At 35.5% G+C, this 17281-nt stretch overlaps 1 protein-coding gene across 14 annotated transcripts in view; it reads left to right on the forward strand.

The window, feature by feature from the left end:
• The window catches only part of KDM6A (lysine demethylase 6A), a 208808-nt gene that overhangs the window by 140503 nt on the left and 51024 nt on the right, over positions 1 to 17281 (forward strand). For 6 of the 14 annotated variants that reach the window (XM_064573959.1, XM_064573958.1, XM_064573949.1 and 3 more), the window contains 9 exons: positions 2003 to 2096; positions 4962 to 5088; positions 10381 to 10479; positions 10623 to 10842; positions 11401 to 11535; positions 11988 to 12143; positions 12709 to 12804; positions 13755 to 13856; positions 14524 to 14919. In XM_064573959.1, the coding sequence (XP_064430029.1) occupies positions 2003 to 2096; positions 4962 to 5088; positions 10381 to 10479; positions 10623 to 10842; positions 11401 to 11535; positions 11988 to 12143; positions 12709 to 12804; positions 13755 to 13856; positions 14524 to 14919 (1425 nt within the window). The remainder of the gene's footprint in view (positions 1 to 2002; positions 2097 to 4961; positions 5089 to 10380; positions 10480 to 10622; positions 10843 to 11400; positions 11536 to 11987; positions 12144 to 12708; positions 12805 to 13754; positions 13857 to 14523; positions 14920 to 17281) is intronic. The other 8 variants (XM_064573951.1, XM_064573950.1, XM_064573953.1 and 5 more) reach the window with 8 other exon arrangements.

Below are 17281 nucleotides of genomic sequence, written 5' to 3' on the forward strand. Positions count from 1 at the left end.
TCTGTGTCCCAAGAGTGAGCTTGTTGGATTGTAGTGCGTTTGCATACCTGATTTCATGAATGATTCCCCTTCCAGCAGGGCACGAGTGTTTTTCTTTACTCACATCCCCAAAAGACTTGGATTACTCAACTTTCTTGTTTGCCAATCTGATGGGTAGGTGGTGGTATCTCATTTAAACTTGCATTTTCTGATTTCTAGAGATGAACACTTGCTCACATGTTTTTCACCTTTTATGTGTTGGTTTTTGTGTCCATTGCCTATTTTTCTGCTTTGTGTTTCAAATCAGATCTTTACTTTTCCTTATGATTTGTATTGTTTTTGGCCATGTCAAAGAAATTCATTCCCATCTCAAGAGAATATTCTCCTACATTTTTTCTCTCATATGCTTCTCTGCCTATATATGATAAGAAGTAGAAATCCAACTTTATGTTTCTCAGTGTGATGCAACCAGTTTTTCAAGTATGTTGTCTTTTTATTATTATTACTTGTGTTTGAAAGTATGTTTTAGCATATCATTTGAAGGAATTGAGTTGGATAACTTGGTCCTTACCTTGTATTAATTGTCTCAACAGCTTTTTGGGATCAGATTAATAGTTAGGGGGAACTAACTGAACTGATGAGTAAAAGTTTATGTAGTAACTTCTGTTAATCTTAATGGCCAGTTCTTTCAGATCTTTACTGTGTTCACATACTGTATTCAAGTAGCACCTTACTTGTTTCTCTAGCTCTTTGCTTATCTCATTTGATCCTTAGAACAACTCCAGATAGAAAGATTGGGTATTAGCTCTGTTTTATGGATGTTGAATCATAGTTTTAGTGATTTGCCTGAGGATCCTACAGCTAGTTTTGTATTTGTACCTATGGTTTTTTTTTAATTTTATTTATTTTTATTTATTTTTTTAAAGATTTATTTATTTGAGAGAGAGAGTGAGTGAGAGGGAGAGAGAGCACAAGCCAGCTGGGGTGGGGGGAGAGGCAGAGGGAGAGGGAGAAGCATACTCCTTGCTGAGCAAGGAGCCCAGTGCGGGACTCGATCCCAGAACTCTGGGATCATGACCTGAGCTGAAGGCAGACACAACCGACTGAGCCACCAGGCACTCCCCTACCTATGTTTGTTTGTTTGTTTGTTTTTGAGAAGAATTTGTTTGCTCAGGCAGCTATGGACTATTGCTGATAATGAATAAAAGCCACTTCAATCTGTTGTTCTGCTGAGTATGTTTTAAAGGTAGTATTTAGGAGGTTTTCTTTTGTTGACTTCCCCTTTTCTCCCCTTCCCCTTTTTCTTGGAGGAGCTGTCTTAAGCTTTATAACTGTAGCAATAACGGGTTTCTGTCACTTGGGGAAGGGGACTGTGGGTAAATGGTTTCATTTAGAGATTTGCCTATGGAACCTTAAGTGTTGTGAACGCTTTTACTCTGTAAGTACGGGAGGTTTGGTATCTTTAAAGTCATACATATTATAAATTTTTTCCATAGGATATATACCAGTACCTTTAAACTTAGATTTTAACTAATTTTGCACTTAGATTTTTAAAAACATTTTTGGTGTATACTCTGTTGTTTATATTTAGTTGCTTGGGAACTTGGTGTTTCTAGGTACAGAGATTATGCACTTGGAGGTAGAATATTTCTCTAGCTTCATCAGTGTTACATAATAAAGATGAAATTATTATTAAATAAGTTGAGATGATTTTAACAATTGAGATTTGGCAAATTCTTAAAAGGGCATATTTTAATACTTTATTGTATTGAATGTTTACTGGTATTAGTTACTCTGAAACATGGACCTATTATCCACAACGGTCTGGTGTTAAAGGAACATTCCATAATGGAATTAGCACTTTCTTCTTTCAGTTGGCTGTAAGAAGTACGCTAAAGTATCAGGATTATGTAGTAAATCTTTTTTCTTTTTTAGTATTATGTAGTAAATCTTAATATATGCGCTAATTCTTCAAAGATACCAATTTTATTTTTGTTTAAATCTCTTTTTTTCTGCTTTTTAGAGGAAGTATCATTCTGCAAAGGAAGCTTATGAACAACTTTTGCAGACGGAAAACCTTTCTGCACAAGTAAAGGCAACTGTCTTACAACAGTTAGGTATGTAATAGTGTACATTTAGTGTATTATAAGTATTTCTCTTTATGATTTTTACATGTCAGGGATGGCAAATATGTATTTGGCTCATGTATTCTATTCTTTTTCCTTCTTTTACCCAGAGTTGATAGAATTAATCTGAACCGAGCATATTTCCACCTTTTGCCAAGCATTGTCCATCTCATTTCAGTTCTTCAGTGTAGCTAGTCCTTTTAAATTCTCAGAATTATTCTCTAGTACTTAACCTATGGGTGAAGGGGGTTGAATACTTCCTTTGTGCCAGATATGCTTAGCACTGAATGAAGTTAAATGATTTGTCTAAAGTCACTTGGTGATTGGTGAGCTTGCTTTCATAGCTCTGTCAATAATATTAACTAAAACATTTCATCTAAAAGTTGTGGAACATCTAACAGTATAGTGTTTTTGTACACATGCAATATTCTAGTCTAATGTTAAAGATGAAGAAACATAGCCATTTGGATGTAATATGTCACTGTGATCAAGAAGATAGTGATTGAGTTCCTTACATTTTGTTTTGTTGTGTAGTTTTTGAGTCATGTTTCTTGTATGTATGTGTTATTTGGGTTTTTCCCCCCAGCTTTTGTTTATTTGTTTTTGGTCTGGGCAAATAATTTATTCTTTAATTTTTAACCAACGTGTAGTAATATGAATATTTTCATAATGTGACTTTTTATATAATTTTAAAATCATTTAAGCCTAGATTTTATCACTGATCTTCATGATATTGATACCTATCATATGATTAATTACACAAAATGAGCACATTGCCTTAATATAAAACTCTTGTTTTTAGCTTTGTTTTTAATTTAATCTCTGGTTAGAATTTTACTTGAGTTATCCATACTTTTAAAAATTGTGGAAGTATTTGAATATTTTTTTAATAAGTTTACAGATCATGTTTGAGTTTTGTGAATTTGTATCTTTAAAACAAGTTTATCCCTCTCTGCCCCTCCTCTACTCACATGCACACAGGCTCTCTCACTCAAATAAATAAATGAAATCTTAAAAAAAAATTAAAACAAGCTTACTAGTACAGTAAAGAAAGGTTTTGTGTCCTTAAGTAAAAAGAACAAAGTGGTGCCTTTAGCATAAGGCAGCTTACTCATTCAGCTAATTTATGCATTTTAGCTGCAGTGAAGAGTATGTCAGTAGCAAAAATGCATACACCTTTTAAATTTAGGAAATAGATTGAAATAGTTTTGGATTATGTCTGAATCACCTGTCGTCTTTGGCATTGGCTTACCATATTTCAGAGTGTGTAAGTATAATAAACTTTTCATGCTTTTGAACAGAAAAATACCTCTCCTAATTAAGTCTGACTTATGCCTGCACATCAGTCCTTCCTACTTGCTTGTCACTGCCGCTTAAGCAGCTCCTTTTAGAGCTTGTTTCTCTAGGTTCCATTCTTACTAGTAATAGGGCATAATGGAGGAACAGATGAATAAACGTAAATGTGTGATTGATGTGTATTTTCATAAAATATATTAACTCAGTCTCCTTGAAATATCTTTTGGAGCACAGCAACTATAATAAATGTCAGAAAATAAGGGTCCTTCTTTGTTTTGTATAATATGGACTATATACAAAGAACAGAGCTGATTTTATGCACTTGAATTGATCCAACTGAAATATGATTTCCCCAGCAAATTAAACCAAATTATTCCTTGTGTCTTAAAGGTTTTAGAATACATTATTCCATGATCCAATCTTTTGATTGCTTACATAACCCTTTCCTTTCCTTTTCCTTTCCTTTCCTTTCCTTTCCTTTCCTTTCCTTTTTCCTTTCCTTTCCTTTCCTTTTTCCTTTCTTTTTTCCTTTCCTTTTTCCTTTCCTTTTTCCTTTCCTTTCCTTTCCGTTTCCAACTGTTTTGATATACCTATACATAGTGAAATGAATAGTATTGTCAAGCTAATCAACAGATCCATCTCCTCACATAGTTACCATTTGTTTGTGTGTGGTCAGAGCACGCAAAACCTACTCTCTCAGCAAATTTCCAGTATATATTACAATATTATTAACTACAGTCATTCTGCTGTGCATTACTCTCTAGACTTACTCATCCTACATAACTGCAACTTTGTACCCTTAGACCAGTATCTCCCCATTTCCCCTACCTCCCCATTCCTGGTAATCACCATTCTAATATCTCCTTCTATGTATTCAGCTTTTTGAGATTCTACATACAATTGAGATTATGCACTATTATGCACAATCTAAATTTATTTATTAAACATTTGTGGTACGCATTTTATACCATTTTTATTTACACCATTTGAATATTTTTTAAATAATTGTCGAATGCTTTATAGTTTTTATTTTAGATAAGTTGTGAACATACGTGGCCAGTGCCAGTGAGGTAGGGTTATATGTGTGTGTTGTACTCTGAGCTATCATTGATTAAGTAGTCTTAATATTTATTCCTTGGAAATAAACATTGTGTTAATAGACTGTCTTGGAGAGTCTTAAAATGTACATAAAGTTTTACATAGAGCACTGAATAAGATTGAACATCTTTATATGCTTTGTTTCATAACTTGGAATTTTTTCAAATACCAAAATTAGAAAAGAGGAACTATAGTTTACTAAGTGTTAAATCAGTGCTTAATATCGTTTCATTTTCTCTGGAATAAAGTTCTTTATAGGTTTGACTGTACCTTCCTGTGAGAAACAGACTTCCTTATAATCAGAATTGGCAGTTCTAAATTTTGGGAATGTGTATGCCAAACTAAATGAATAAGTTGACTGAAAAAAGAATATTTTTACTTACGTGTTTTCTGCTTAGTATTCTTAAAATCTGAAGAACAATTAAGTCATTTAGGTAAATACTTTTTAATCATTTACTATAGGTTGGATGCATCACACTGTGGATCTTCTGGGAGATAAAGCCACCAAGGAAAGCTATGCTATTCAGTATCTCCAGAAGTCCTTGGAAGCAGATCCTAATTCTGGCCAGTCCTGGTATTTCCTTGGAAGGTGAGACTATACTTAAGTTTTGCTTTTGTTTATTCCACCTAAGAGATTTGAATTATGAGCTAAAAACGTTTGTTTACATTTATAAGCTGATCAATGTATTTTCCTTTTTAAATATATTATCACACAGATTTCTGGGAGTTAAATAAAAGAAAACTTCTGAGTGTGGTAGTTTCCTCACACAGCATAATCTGCTCTACTGGGACATTTCTCATTTTGCTTGTTGGATTTTCATTTGATGTGAATTATTGCTGGTTTTTAAAAAGTCTTATCAGATAGTAGTTCTTCATTCTAGTATTTAAATGCCCTTTCTTCTGATTTCTAGTATTTTCTTTATATGTCTATTTAACAGAACAGAATTAATTTCTTATTCTGCCTAGTGACCACCAGTAGCCAATGGGACCTTGCTATTTGTGATTTGGAATAATGATATATACATTAGAATGGACATAATTTGATTAATAGTAGATCCGAAATCAGTTCTACTTGACATCTCACAGTGAGAAAGTGGATACATTATTAGTGCATTTGTTGGAAAGGAGAAAGTGACATATAATGAAAATAGTTTTCTGCAAGTCTATAAACTTTACTCTGTACTTCAAATGCCGAAATTGTGCTTACTGATTATCTGAAATATATCTTTTGTATATGTATCTGATAGATTATATTTTGGGGCCATTATTAGATTGTATTTTGTTTCCTAACTGGTTTTAGCTTTTGTGGTATGGTGGAAAGATCAGTGTACTAGGAGTTGAGAGACTTGGATTCAAGTCTTGGTTAGGCTAATATATGTGGAATCATGGATGGCGCAGTTAAACTTTTTGATGCTTCAATTTTCTTTTAACCTATTAAATAAGAGGATTATGTTAGATCGTTGGTTTTCATAGGGGACTATTTTGGCCCATAGGGGACATTTTATAATGTGTGGAAATACTTGGTTATCACAACTATGGGGAATGCTACAGGCATCTAGTGGGACAGCCCTCTAGGACAAAAAATTACCTGACCCAAAATGTCAGTAGTGCTGAGGTTGAGAGACCCTGGTTATAGATTATCTGTTAGGTACCTTCTCACCCTGAAGGTTTCAATTTTATGATTTTTTTTTTTTTTAAGATTTTATTTATTTGAGAGAGAGAATGAGAGACAGAGAGCACGAGAGGGAAGAGGGCAGAGGGAGAAGCAGACTCCCTGCTGAGCAGGGAGCCCGATGCGGGGCTTGATCCCGAGACTCCAGGATCACGACCTGAGCCGAAGGCAGTCGCTTAACCAGCTGAGCCACCCAGGCGCCCTATGATTTCTTTTGAAATTATCCTATGTTGTTTTAATTTTAAGCTGTTTGAGTTTTCCATAAATCACATTAAGTTTTAGTATTTTGTATGATTTCATTTTTCCTTTAAATTTAGCAAAGTGTTTCTATGAGATGGAGTAATACTAAGATTTAAAAAAATTTTTTTTTGGTTCGTCATTAATAATGTACAATAAGAGTTGGCTGGGAAGGTACCTATTTTTAGCAGAAATTTTCTAATACCTTCCAAAGCTTTATAAAATAATCTAATTTGGGTTGCTCACTAGTAAAGCTTAAGAGTCCAAACTTTGTCTTTCTCTTTCACTGAAGATATTTGGGAGCAGAAACTGGGTCTTACCATCTTTGTATATTCTCGCCTAGCAAAGTGGCTATTCAATAAATGGAATAAATGAACTGACTGAACACTATTTGTGTTTAAAGCTAGCCCCATTGCTAGTGTTAGTGTTGCACAGTGGGAGGCTTCATACAGGGACTGGGAAGGAGGTCCAGCACTAGAAAGTAGGGGCTGCCTAGTCATCGCCTCTAGTGTTAACGTTATATATGAAAATTTATTTTAATATAGGTTAAAAGGCATGTGTACCAGACATTATTTTCCTTTTGACCTAAAATAAAGATTAGTAGTTTAATACAATACAGTAGTGTTGATTGTCTTTTTAGTATACTTAAAAAAAAATTCTATTTTTACTTTTACTATTTTTAAAATTACTATTTTAGTAGTGCTGTAATTTTCAGCTCAGTGAGCAGTATTCCACAGGAGGGTTGTTTTTTTGTTTTGTTTTTTGTTTTTTTTTTTTAATTTTAGTTAACTGACTTTACATTTAAGCTGCTGAGATGCTTTTATTTGAATCTTTTCAGATAAAATTTTCCAAATATACAACATGCTTTATGATTTCTCAAATAAAGGATACTTACCTCAGTTTAATTTGTTTTGGAGTTCAACATTATCATGTTAGATGTTCATTATTTTTTATCCGTAATAACATAATTCGACGATTGTTTTAGACTTTTTTCATTGGTGTTTACTTTTTTTTGACCTCCTTTCACTGCCTTCTGATGTGTTGCTTCTAATCCTTTTTGTTGTGAGAAAATTTTTATAAATAATATATATTTTAAAAGTTATTAAAGCTCTGAATGGAGACCTCAAGTGTCAGTAAGCAGCTTTGGGATTTGATGACCCTAATATTTCTAAGGCTTTTTATTACTTACCTTTGCATTCAGGTCTGTGTTGAAGATGTCATTTGGCATGTGTGTATCATAATACAGGGGTAATGTGGTAATGCTCTTATACTGGTACTGATCACTGACATTGTTAGCACAGAACTATAGAATGTTAGAGCTGGGAGGGACCAGGAGGTCACCTGCTTCACTTTGTAAATCCTGTCATTTTACAGATCTAGAAAGTGAGTTCAGAGGAGGAAAATGTTTTGTCCAAGGTCACAGTCACACAGGTAAACTAAATCAGAACAGGAACTAGAGCCTAGGTTCACTCATTGGTTTTTCAGAGACACAAGGCTGTCTCAGGGGAACTTAGTTAAGTTTTATTAGAGGAAAAGTGGTTGGTGGTTGGACTGGGACGTCTGCATTTGGGCACATTGGTTTCCTACTTTGACTTTGTAGGAATGGAATGTGAAAACATTGGTTGGGGAATTACTGCTTATTCCTCTCAGTGGTTAGGTAAATTTGTCTGTAAATCTGAGATTTGGCTTTGATTTAACAACAACAAACAGAATGTGTTTTCTACTATCTGTTAAAGCATTCCCTTCCTTTGTGGTATCTGTCCCTATTTGGCATTGTCCTGAATTCTCCCTTCGTAAAAGTTTGCAGGCTTGCTCTGACACGGCCCCCTCTGTCTCAGTCACTGACATTTCTTATTGCCCAATCCATAAGATTAGTGATTCCTTAGGCTTTTTCACCTCTCCCTTGTAGTCGTCCTGTGTTCTTAAACCCTCTCTTCTATGTGGATGAATTCCAAATCTAGATCTCTATATTTCAAGGTATTAAATTTCAGGACCACATCTCTTATTTTTTACCTAACATTATCCATTTTAGTGTTCTCACCTCACATCAAAGTAAGCATATTTCAAACCTCATATTCTTTTCCAAACCATCTCCTCTCCTTTTAGTTTTGCCAATGAGGTCACTTTTTATTTATTTATTATTTTAAACTCTCTTTGCTCAGGCTTAAATCTAAGTTATCCCCCCCCTCCCCCCCCCCCCCATGGATATCTAATCAGTTGGTCACAGAGTCTTTATCTGTCTTTTTGGTTTACTGTTTCTCCCTTCTTTTCCTTTCTTGCCATTTTCATTACTTTTACCCCAATTTTGGCCTGTTCCAAGCCAGTGAGTATAGCTGCCTTCTTTTTTACTGTCCATAATTTATTTTCCTTTCAGTTTATCCCTACACATTGTTAGCAGATTAATATTCCTGTAAAGTGCTTTCGTGGTGCCATTTCTCTTGTTAGAAGACCAAAAACTTCAGGTTATCCTTGGCCTGGATTTATAATTCTCTACTCTTTGTATCTGTGCTGTCTTCTATACATTAGGTTTTGCTCATACTGTTCAAACAACATTTTGAAATGCCTTCTCTCATCTTCTCCGTCTGAATCAGTGGTTCCCAGACTTTTGGATTACATGAATCAGTAAAATTTCAAAGAATAATTATGAGGATCTAAATATGCTATTTGGGCACGTAAAAACATTTAAGGATTTTTTGCTGTTGGGGCGCCTGGGTGGCTCAGTTGTTAAGTGTCTGCCTTCTGCTTAGGTCTTGGTCCCAGGGTCCTGGGATATAGAGCCCCGCATTGGGCTCCCTGCTCTGTGGGAAGCCTGCTTCTCCCTCTCCTACTCCCTCTGCTTGTGTTCCCTCTCTCGCTGTCTCTCTCTTTGTCAAATAAATAAATAAAAATCTTCAAAAAAAATTTTTTTTGATGTTTACTCAGTTGTATTTCAAAATAAGTCGGTTGCAATGTAAGTATTAATTAGTTTAATGGAAAATTTATGTAAGTGTATGTTATCTTTCCATTTTATTTTCATGGCCAAATTGCCATATATTGGCTGATAATTGATAATCACAGATCTAAACTATATGCATCTATACATACTCAAATTCCTTAGTGTTACCCTTCCCTTTCTTGCTTTTCCTAAATCCTGTAGTGTGTATTTTGGTGTCTTTTACCCTAAATTCTCAGAACAGTTCTTGTCTGTGTCAGCCATATGATAACGGCATCATGACATTTGTAATGTGTCTTCAGTCCTCAACTAAATTGTAAGCTCCTTGAAGGCAGGGACTGGGTTCTGTTTTTTCTTTTTTCCTTAGTGCCAAGCACTAAGAAGATAATTTCTATATATTTATAGTTTCAGCTGCTGCTCTGTGTTTCCATCCAGTACATCTGCATTAAGAAAATGACAGGTCCTTGAAACTTTAATCATACCCTTGTTACCCTTACATGTCGTGAAATATTGCACTCACCTTATTATTACTGTTTTTGATAGTTAGCTTGATTTTACCTGCATCTTAATGTTTGTATTTTTTACGAATTACAGAATGATTGAGCTCATGGTTATTATTTAGGAAAGGAGAACTGAAATCTGATTCAGCAAATCTTACCAGCGTAGAATGGTTTTCTTGGTTTTTAACTCTGTGTTCTTACTGAATGTAAGCTATATAAATAGATCAAGCTATTTAAGTGGAATGGCACGTGTGCATGTGTGTGCACGTGTGCGCTTTCAACTCTATATGATATTGAAGTAATATGGCCTTTAATTATTTTAATATTGTTCATTAATGCAGCATGGCTTTAGCACTTATCAGATAAACTACAGTATAGTTCACTGAATAGTTAATTATAATGTACATTATAGTTTTATATATATATACACATTCACAGAAATTTGTAAGCTTATTAGGATTTTTATTTGCCTTGAAGTTTTTCAGAAAATTAATCAGTATTAATGGAATTGTCTGGATCTTTTTTTCCCTCCCCTCTCAGGTGCTATTCAAGTATTGGGAAAGTTCAGGATGCCTTTATATCTTACAGGCAGTCTATTGATAAATCAGAAGCAAGTGCAGATACATGGTGTTCAATAGGGTAAGACGTTATATAAAAATAATGGTCTTATACTTGATATACAACTGTTGCATAACGTGTAATGTACTTAGTAGTTAATATCACTTGAGAAGCTAAGTAGTTTTCTTAGTTGACCTATTTTTTTTCTGACTTTCTCTTTCTAGCGTGCTATATCAGCAGCAAAATCAGCCTATGGATGCTTTACAGGCTTATATTTGTGCTGTACAATTGGACCATGGCCATGCTGCAGCCTGGATGGACCTAGGCACACTCTATGAATCCTGCAACCAGCCTCAGGATGCCATTAAATGCTACTTAAATGCAACCAGAAGCAAAAGTTGTAGTAATACCTCTGCACTTGCAGCACGAATTAAGTATTTACAGGTAAAACTTTTAAATAGCAGTTTTTTAAAGGCACATGTTTCCCCATGACACTCAGGCAGGAGGCGGGTGGCTGGAAAGTTTGTCTAGTTGTGTTTTGATGTCTATAATTTGTTTCCATATTTTGTAAACATACCATAGCTTGTAATATTATTTTACTTTTCATTTTAAGTAAGATATGCAGTATTTAAAAGATGCTCTTTTGCACATTTACTGTTGATGCATATTAATTTACATAATTTTTTTCTATGTGCTGTCTACATTTTTAAGTTGTCATAGCATTTTAGAGAAAAGAACACAAACACTGTCTTTCACTCTTGCTTGGAGTTTCATGAGAAGACAGCTATGAGAACTCTGATAACAGAGCTCAGCTTTGTTTTAATTCTCACAAAGGTTTATATTCCGGTTACCCTCTTTATACTTAGTATCTTTCTGAAACCCCAAATTAAGAATCTATTTTCTTTTAAAAACAATTAGTTATAGCATTTAGGAAGATTTAGTGGACTTGCTCTTACTCAAGTAGGCTTGTGTTAAATTTGCTTTTTACATAATTTTTCCTAGGCTCAGTTGTGTAACCTTCCACAAGGTAGTCTACAGAATAAAACTAAATTACTTCCTAGTATTGAGGAGGCATGGAGCCTACCAATCCCCGCAGAGCTTACCTCCAGGCAGGGTGCCATGAACACAGCACAGCAGGTGAGAAGTTGGGTTATGTTCTGCAGGTGCCCAGCTTTAAGGGTTCTTTTCAATCTGTAGTGGTCAAGCATATTTTACTAAGTACAGGAGGCTTTTATTAATGAAAAGCCTTTTGCTGTAATTGCGAAGGGAATCTAGATATTCAAAATAAAACTCCCTCTGATATGGGAAGAAATTTTGGGGTGCCAATTTAGAACCTTTGTGCATTTTCATGATTTTGAAGGAGATTTCTTAAAATAATGCTGCAGTGGTTTGTTTAATTTTTAAAGCAGTTTTTCAAAGGAAGGTACACATTCCTCCATTGATGATTCATTTGATTTTGATTTTCAATAATTGCAATCAGCGATGTCCACATAGCTTTGAAAATATGCAGTTTGTAAAGTTTTATAATTTGAAGGAATGAACTAAGAATATATAGAACCCTATTTTTGTCTTCCTTCTGTGATTCTTAGGCATGTAAACCTCATCATCCAAATACTGAACCTGTAGTAGGCCTCAGTCAAACACCAATTTCACAGCAATCCTTGCCACTACACATGATTCCTTCTAGCCAAGTAGATGACCTGTCCAGTCCTGCCAAGAGGAAAAGAACATCTAGTCCAACAAAGGTATATGTTTTAGAGAAATAGAAAAATCCCAGTCAAAAAGGAAAAAAACTCCCAACTGCCCTGAACTTGTGCAGTTTGACTGTCTCCTGTCCTTTATATTAAATCTGTGGACATCAAAGAGTGAAAGGTTTGAGTTTTTCTATCCCAAATTCTTAGCATCATATTAAATATAGAAAGTAGGGATAAATTTGCATTCATCAAATCATTTTATTCATCTCCCTGCCGTTAAGATCTCAACACACTTTTCATCATCACTTTCTCCTGACATTGAGATAAATTTATTGTTGGATCTAGTGGACAGTATGCTATTTAGGTTAGCCATTTGGGCCATAGTTTAGGGGTGGGCCTTTTTGGGTGGCTTATTAAGGAATCAATATTTTTGTTTTAAATTTATGATTTCCCAAATTTATTATGCATGTAAAATTATTTTTAAAAGAATTTAATGTCATAACTTTTTTTATATGTAATATTCCAATTCATAGTCATTTGGCCTTCATTAGTCATTACTGTTAACTCCATGGATTTAACCAAATATTCTTTAATTTTTTTTATCAATTTTCCTCAGAATACTTCTGATAATTGGAGTAGTGGCCATGCAGTGTCACATCCTCCAGTACAGCAACAAGCTCATTCGTGGTGTTTGACACCACAGAAATTACAGGTATGTAAGATACGCTTTTGACAGATTATTTTTCCTCTTGAAAAAGAGTACAAGCAGTAAACCTCAAATTTTTAAGTATTCTTAAAGTTGAGTGGCAGTAAATCCAATTAATATACACATAAGCAAAATGAACCCACTTTTATCAGTTACTCTGATAATTTATTCTTGATTTTTTTCACTTATTTTTAGTTTTATTTTTAAACAGGCAATATATTCACATGCTTCAGACTGCATCAGTATGATTATAGGCTATATAAAGTAAATTTTCCTTCCAGTTCCTGCTCCTACCCACTTAGTTCTCCTTCTAACAGCCAGTCCATGGTATTAGTTTACCTACCTTTCCTGAGATGGCATGCATGTACAAGCAAATATGCATCCTCCTTCTCTCTCATGTTATTTTTCTCCTTTTTTACACAAATGGTAGAATGCTATATATATTGATAATAATGTATTTTTACAGACTTTTCCATGTCAGTACGTAAAGAGCTTCTTTGTTCTTTTATGGCTACAGCATATTTATTTATGTAGATGTCACACGTTTATTTAAGCAGAGCACTAGGTTTGGATAGTCAGGCTGTCTTCAAACTTTTTCTGTTCCAAACAGTGCTGCTTTGAGTGTACTTGACATGATGCATTTTTAAGCTTAAAGAACTTTCTTTCTGTGTGAATACCAAAAAATACTGTATTGACAAGTAAAATTTTATGCCCATTTGTCTCAAATATCACATTATAGTAAACCTCTTTGGATGAGTGTTTATTTCTTACTCTCTCAAACTTTTTAAAGGGCTTCATCTTGGGGTTGATTGCTGTTGATCAGGAATCCGTATCTTTGACTAGATAGCGGTTCTGAGTTGGTATAGTCATTTCAGGACAAGGTTGCTTAGAATAGTGAGCTTGAGCTGGTTGCTTAGATATGCCTTTGACTGTATTCTCCTTTCTTCTTCTTCTAGCACTTGGAACAGCTCCGTGCAAATAGAAATAACTTAAATCCAGCACAGAAACTGATGCTGGAACAGCTGGAAAGTCAGTTTGTCTTAATGCAGCAACACCAAGTGTGTATAGAATTTTTTTCCCCTAAAATTTGTTAGCATTTTGAGTATTTTTCTTGACTAAAACATCCTTTTAGAGCATGTTCATGCCCACTTCTTTCTGCCAGTATTTGGTGGAATTTAGTAATCTTGCTTCTTAAAATACTAATAATGGACAGAGATTTTTAGATAAAAATAGCTGTAAATTTAATTTTGAGCACAAGAGTTGGTATTTTGTTACTTATTTACATGCTATTTTGCCTGTGTTCTTAAGGGTTATTTATATTATTTAATACTTAACAAGCTATCCTAAACTGAGGTGAGGTTCTTTTCTTCAGGACTTGTTTAGTTTGGAGGATCTGGCATGTAAATAAAATAGAATGAAAATTTGAGATCCCCTGTTTTCTGCTTGGGGAAAAGACCTATAAATTCTAGTTTTCATAATTTTCAGCTGCTTTCTTTTGTCTTTACTGAAGGGATGTTTCTCAAAACAGATTTCTGCTTTTCTGAGGGAGCTATCTAAATACGAATAAACACAGTTTCTTGTTTTTAAAAAGTGTGTATTTTTCAACCTAGAGAAATTAAATGTTAGAGTAAAATCAGAGATTACCTGGTTGCACACCTTCATATTCTGGTTCTCTACCTTTTGGGCCACACAAGCAGCATTTATTTTTCATTTGCTTTTTGACAGATGAGACAAACAGGAGTTGCACAGGTACGAGCTACTGGAATTCCTAATGGGCCAACAGCTGACTCATCACTGCCTACAAACTCAGTCTCTGGCCAGCAGCCCCAGCTTGCTCTGACCAGAGTGCCTAGCGTCTCTCAGCCTGGAGTCCGCCCTGCCTGCCCTGGGCAGCCTTTGGCTAACGGACCCTTTTCTACAGGCCATGTTCCCTGTAGCACATCAAGAACGCTGGGGAGTACAGACACTATTTTGATAGGCAATAATCACATAACAGGAAGTGGAAGTAATGGAAACGTGCCTTACCTGCAGAGAAACGCACTCACTCTACCTCATAACCGCACAAACCTGACCAGCAGCGCAGAGGAGCCGTGGAAAAACCAACTATCTAACTCCACTCAGGTAATAGAAGGACTAGCTGCATTGTTGGCTCCTCACATAGTAGTTGTCTTTATTTGGTTTTACGCATTTTGAGAGGAAAAAGAAGTTTGAGGAATGTTTTTATAAGCATTTTATAGTACTATGTTATTAACTACATTTTGACACCCCCCCCACACACACACGAGTATATTTTCTTTTCCATTACAAAATTCTCCCCACACACGCACGCACGGGCACACCCACACAATCTTGGAACTTTCCAAAAGAAGGAAACAGATCATACAGTCCCCCAAAACTTTGTTAATTTACAATGGCATAAACATTTATGTAATGGTACTTAGTTCATTTCTACATATATTGCCTACTTAAGATCAGGTGCTTATGCTAAGTTTTAGGTATTCACTGTGGTGGGTGAAAAAGACCATTAAAGAAGCAGTTACCATAAATTACTATGAAGTATGACTTTGGTGAAAAGTGCTGCCAGAGTACCTAGGACGGCACATAAACTAAGATGTTAAGAGTCTCCAGAAATTGGAGAATTTGGGAGGGGAGAGAGCTGCTGGTAAAATGTCCCTAGAGTATAGATTATGAAGAGGTAAGGGTGAAATATCAGGCTGAGGAAGGTAGAAAAAGTTGCCTAATTTGTCTTTAAGGCAAAGTGGAGCCACTGAAGTTTTCAAAACAGAATAATGGATTTCATGGACATTATTTCTGTCAAAAATACGTGCCATATTTTACTCAGTTCACTGTTAGACACAATTTCTAAGTTTTTACTTCTAAATATTTACGCACATAGTTTTTCCTATGTTTTGGATTGTTTCCGTGGAACGGATGTTTCAAAGTGGAACTGAAAGGTCAAAGAGTAAGCATCTAAAAAAAAAATGTTGCCAACACACATTGCCAAATGATTTGTGCTTTTATTAGTCTACTATAAGAAATATTTGACTTACTGCTGGTTAGCCTTTTATTATTGGTCAAACCAAGATAAGTTCTTTTTCTAAGACTTCTAAGTTTATTCTTAAAGTACTGCTGTTGGTGGGACCATCTCTTCTAGAATGATTAGTAGTTTTATTTATCCTTAAATTTTGAGCACCTACTGTGTCCATGTCCTATTTGAGGCTCTGGGGATAAATCCACAAACAAAAATGTCTTAATTCATGCAGATAAAAAAAAATAGACAAGTAAGCATTATATATAGAACATTAGGTAATGATATATTTAGTTCTCTGGAAAAGTGTATTAGGGGAGCTGGGGAGTACTAGAGATCAGTGGTAGAGGATTCACAGTTATAAATAGGAAGGTCAGGGAAGGCTTCACTGGAAGGTGACATTTGAATAAAGACCTGAAAGAGTTACGGAAGTGAGCCTTAAAGGTATTTGTGATTAGAGTGTTCAAGCCCAAAAAACTAATGATGTAATATATGGTGATTAACATAACATTAAAAAATGAAGAAAAAAAAAAAAAAGTGTTCAAGCCCAGGGAGCAGCAAGAAGCAATAGACCCTAAGGTAGGAGTGTGTTTTGCATTTTTTGAGGCAAATCAAGGTGACAAGCATGGCTGAGTGGGCCCAGCTAAGAATGAGAAGAGGGGAGGTAAATGTGGTCCAGCTGGAAACAGGCTGTCTGAATCATGTTCAGCCTTGTAGGCCATTATAAGGGTATTGGACTTTATTGTGCATTACATGGGAAACTGTAGGGGGGTTTTGAATGGAGGAGTAACATGATCTGAACTTAGTTTTTAACTAGATCCTCTCTGGTACTCTGGATAGACTAAAGGAGGCAAAGGTAGAAATGATGTGACAGATTTGGAGGTTATTGCTGTAAGCCAGGTTAAGAGATGGTGGTGGCTAGACCCAGAATGGCAGCAGTAGAAATGGTCAGGTTTTGGGTTCATTTGGAAGGTAGAACTGATGGGATTAGCTGACAGAGTAGGGTGAGAAAGAGAGGAGTCCAAGCTAGCCTGACCCACTTCAAGGGATGGATGAGTCTGGGTGAACTCACCATGCCAGGGCGGGGGCGTGGGGGAGCAGGAGATGGAGGAAAGAACTCAAGACTGCAAGCCTTGAGGCATTCCAGTGTAATAGGTCAGGAAATTGAAGAACTAGCAAAGAAGGCTAGAAGAGGAGTGACCTGTGAGGTAGTAGGAGATCCAGGAGAATGTGAGTGATGTCCTGGAAGCCAAGTGAAGAAAATCTTTCAAGGAGGAAAGCATGATCAAAGTATAAATCATATAGTGCTCATTGGCCTAGTAAGGTAAGGACTGGGAATTGACCATCTGAGGTATTTGGTGACATTGCTGGGGCCAGGAAAAACTAAGGGGCACAAGCCAAATCTACCCCATGACCACGACCTGCTTTTGTTACTGTTCTTGTTTCTACAGCCCA

Source organism: Mirounga angustirostris, unplaced genomic scaffold, assembly GCF_029215605.1.
Source record: "Mirounga angustirostris isolate CCGP_5_RB_7025 unplaced genomic scaffold, mMirAng1.0.hap1 SCAF_11, whole genome shotgun sequence".
NCBI classification, from domain to species: Eukaryota; Metazoa; Chordata; class Mammalia; order Carnivora; family Phocidae; genus Mirounga; species Mirounga angustirostris.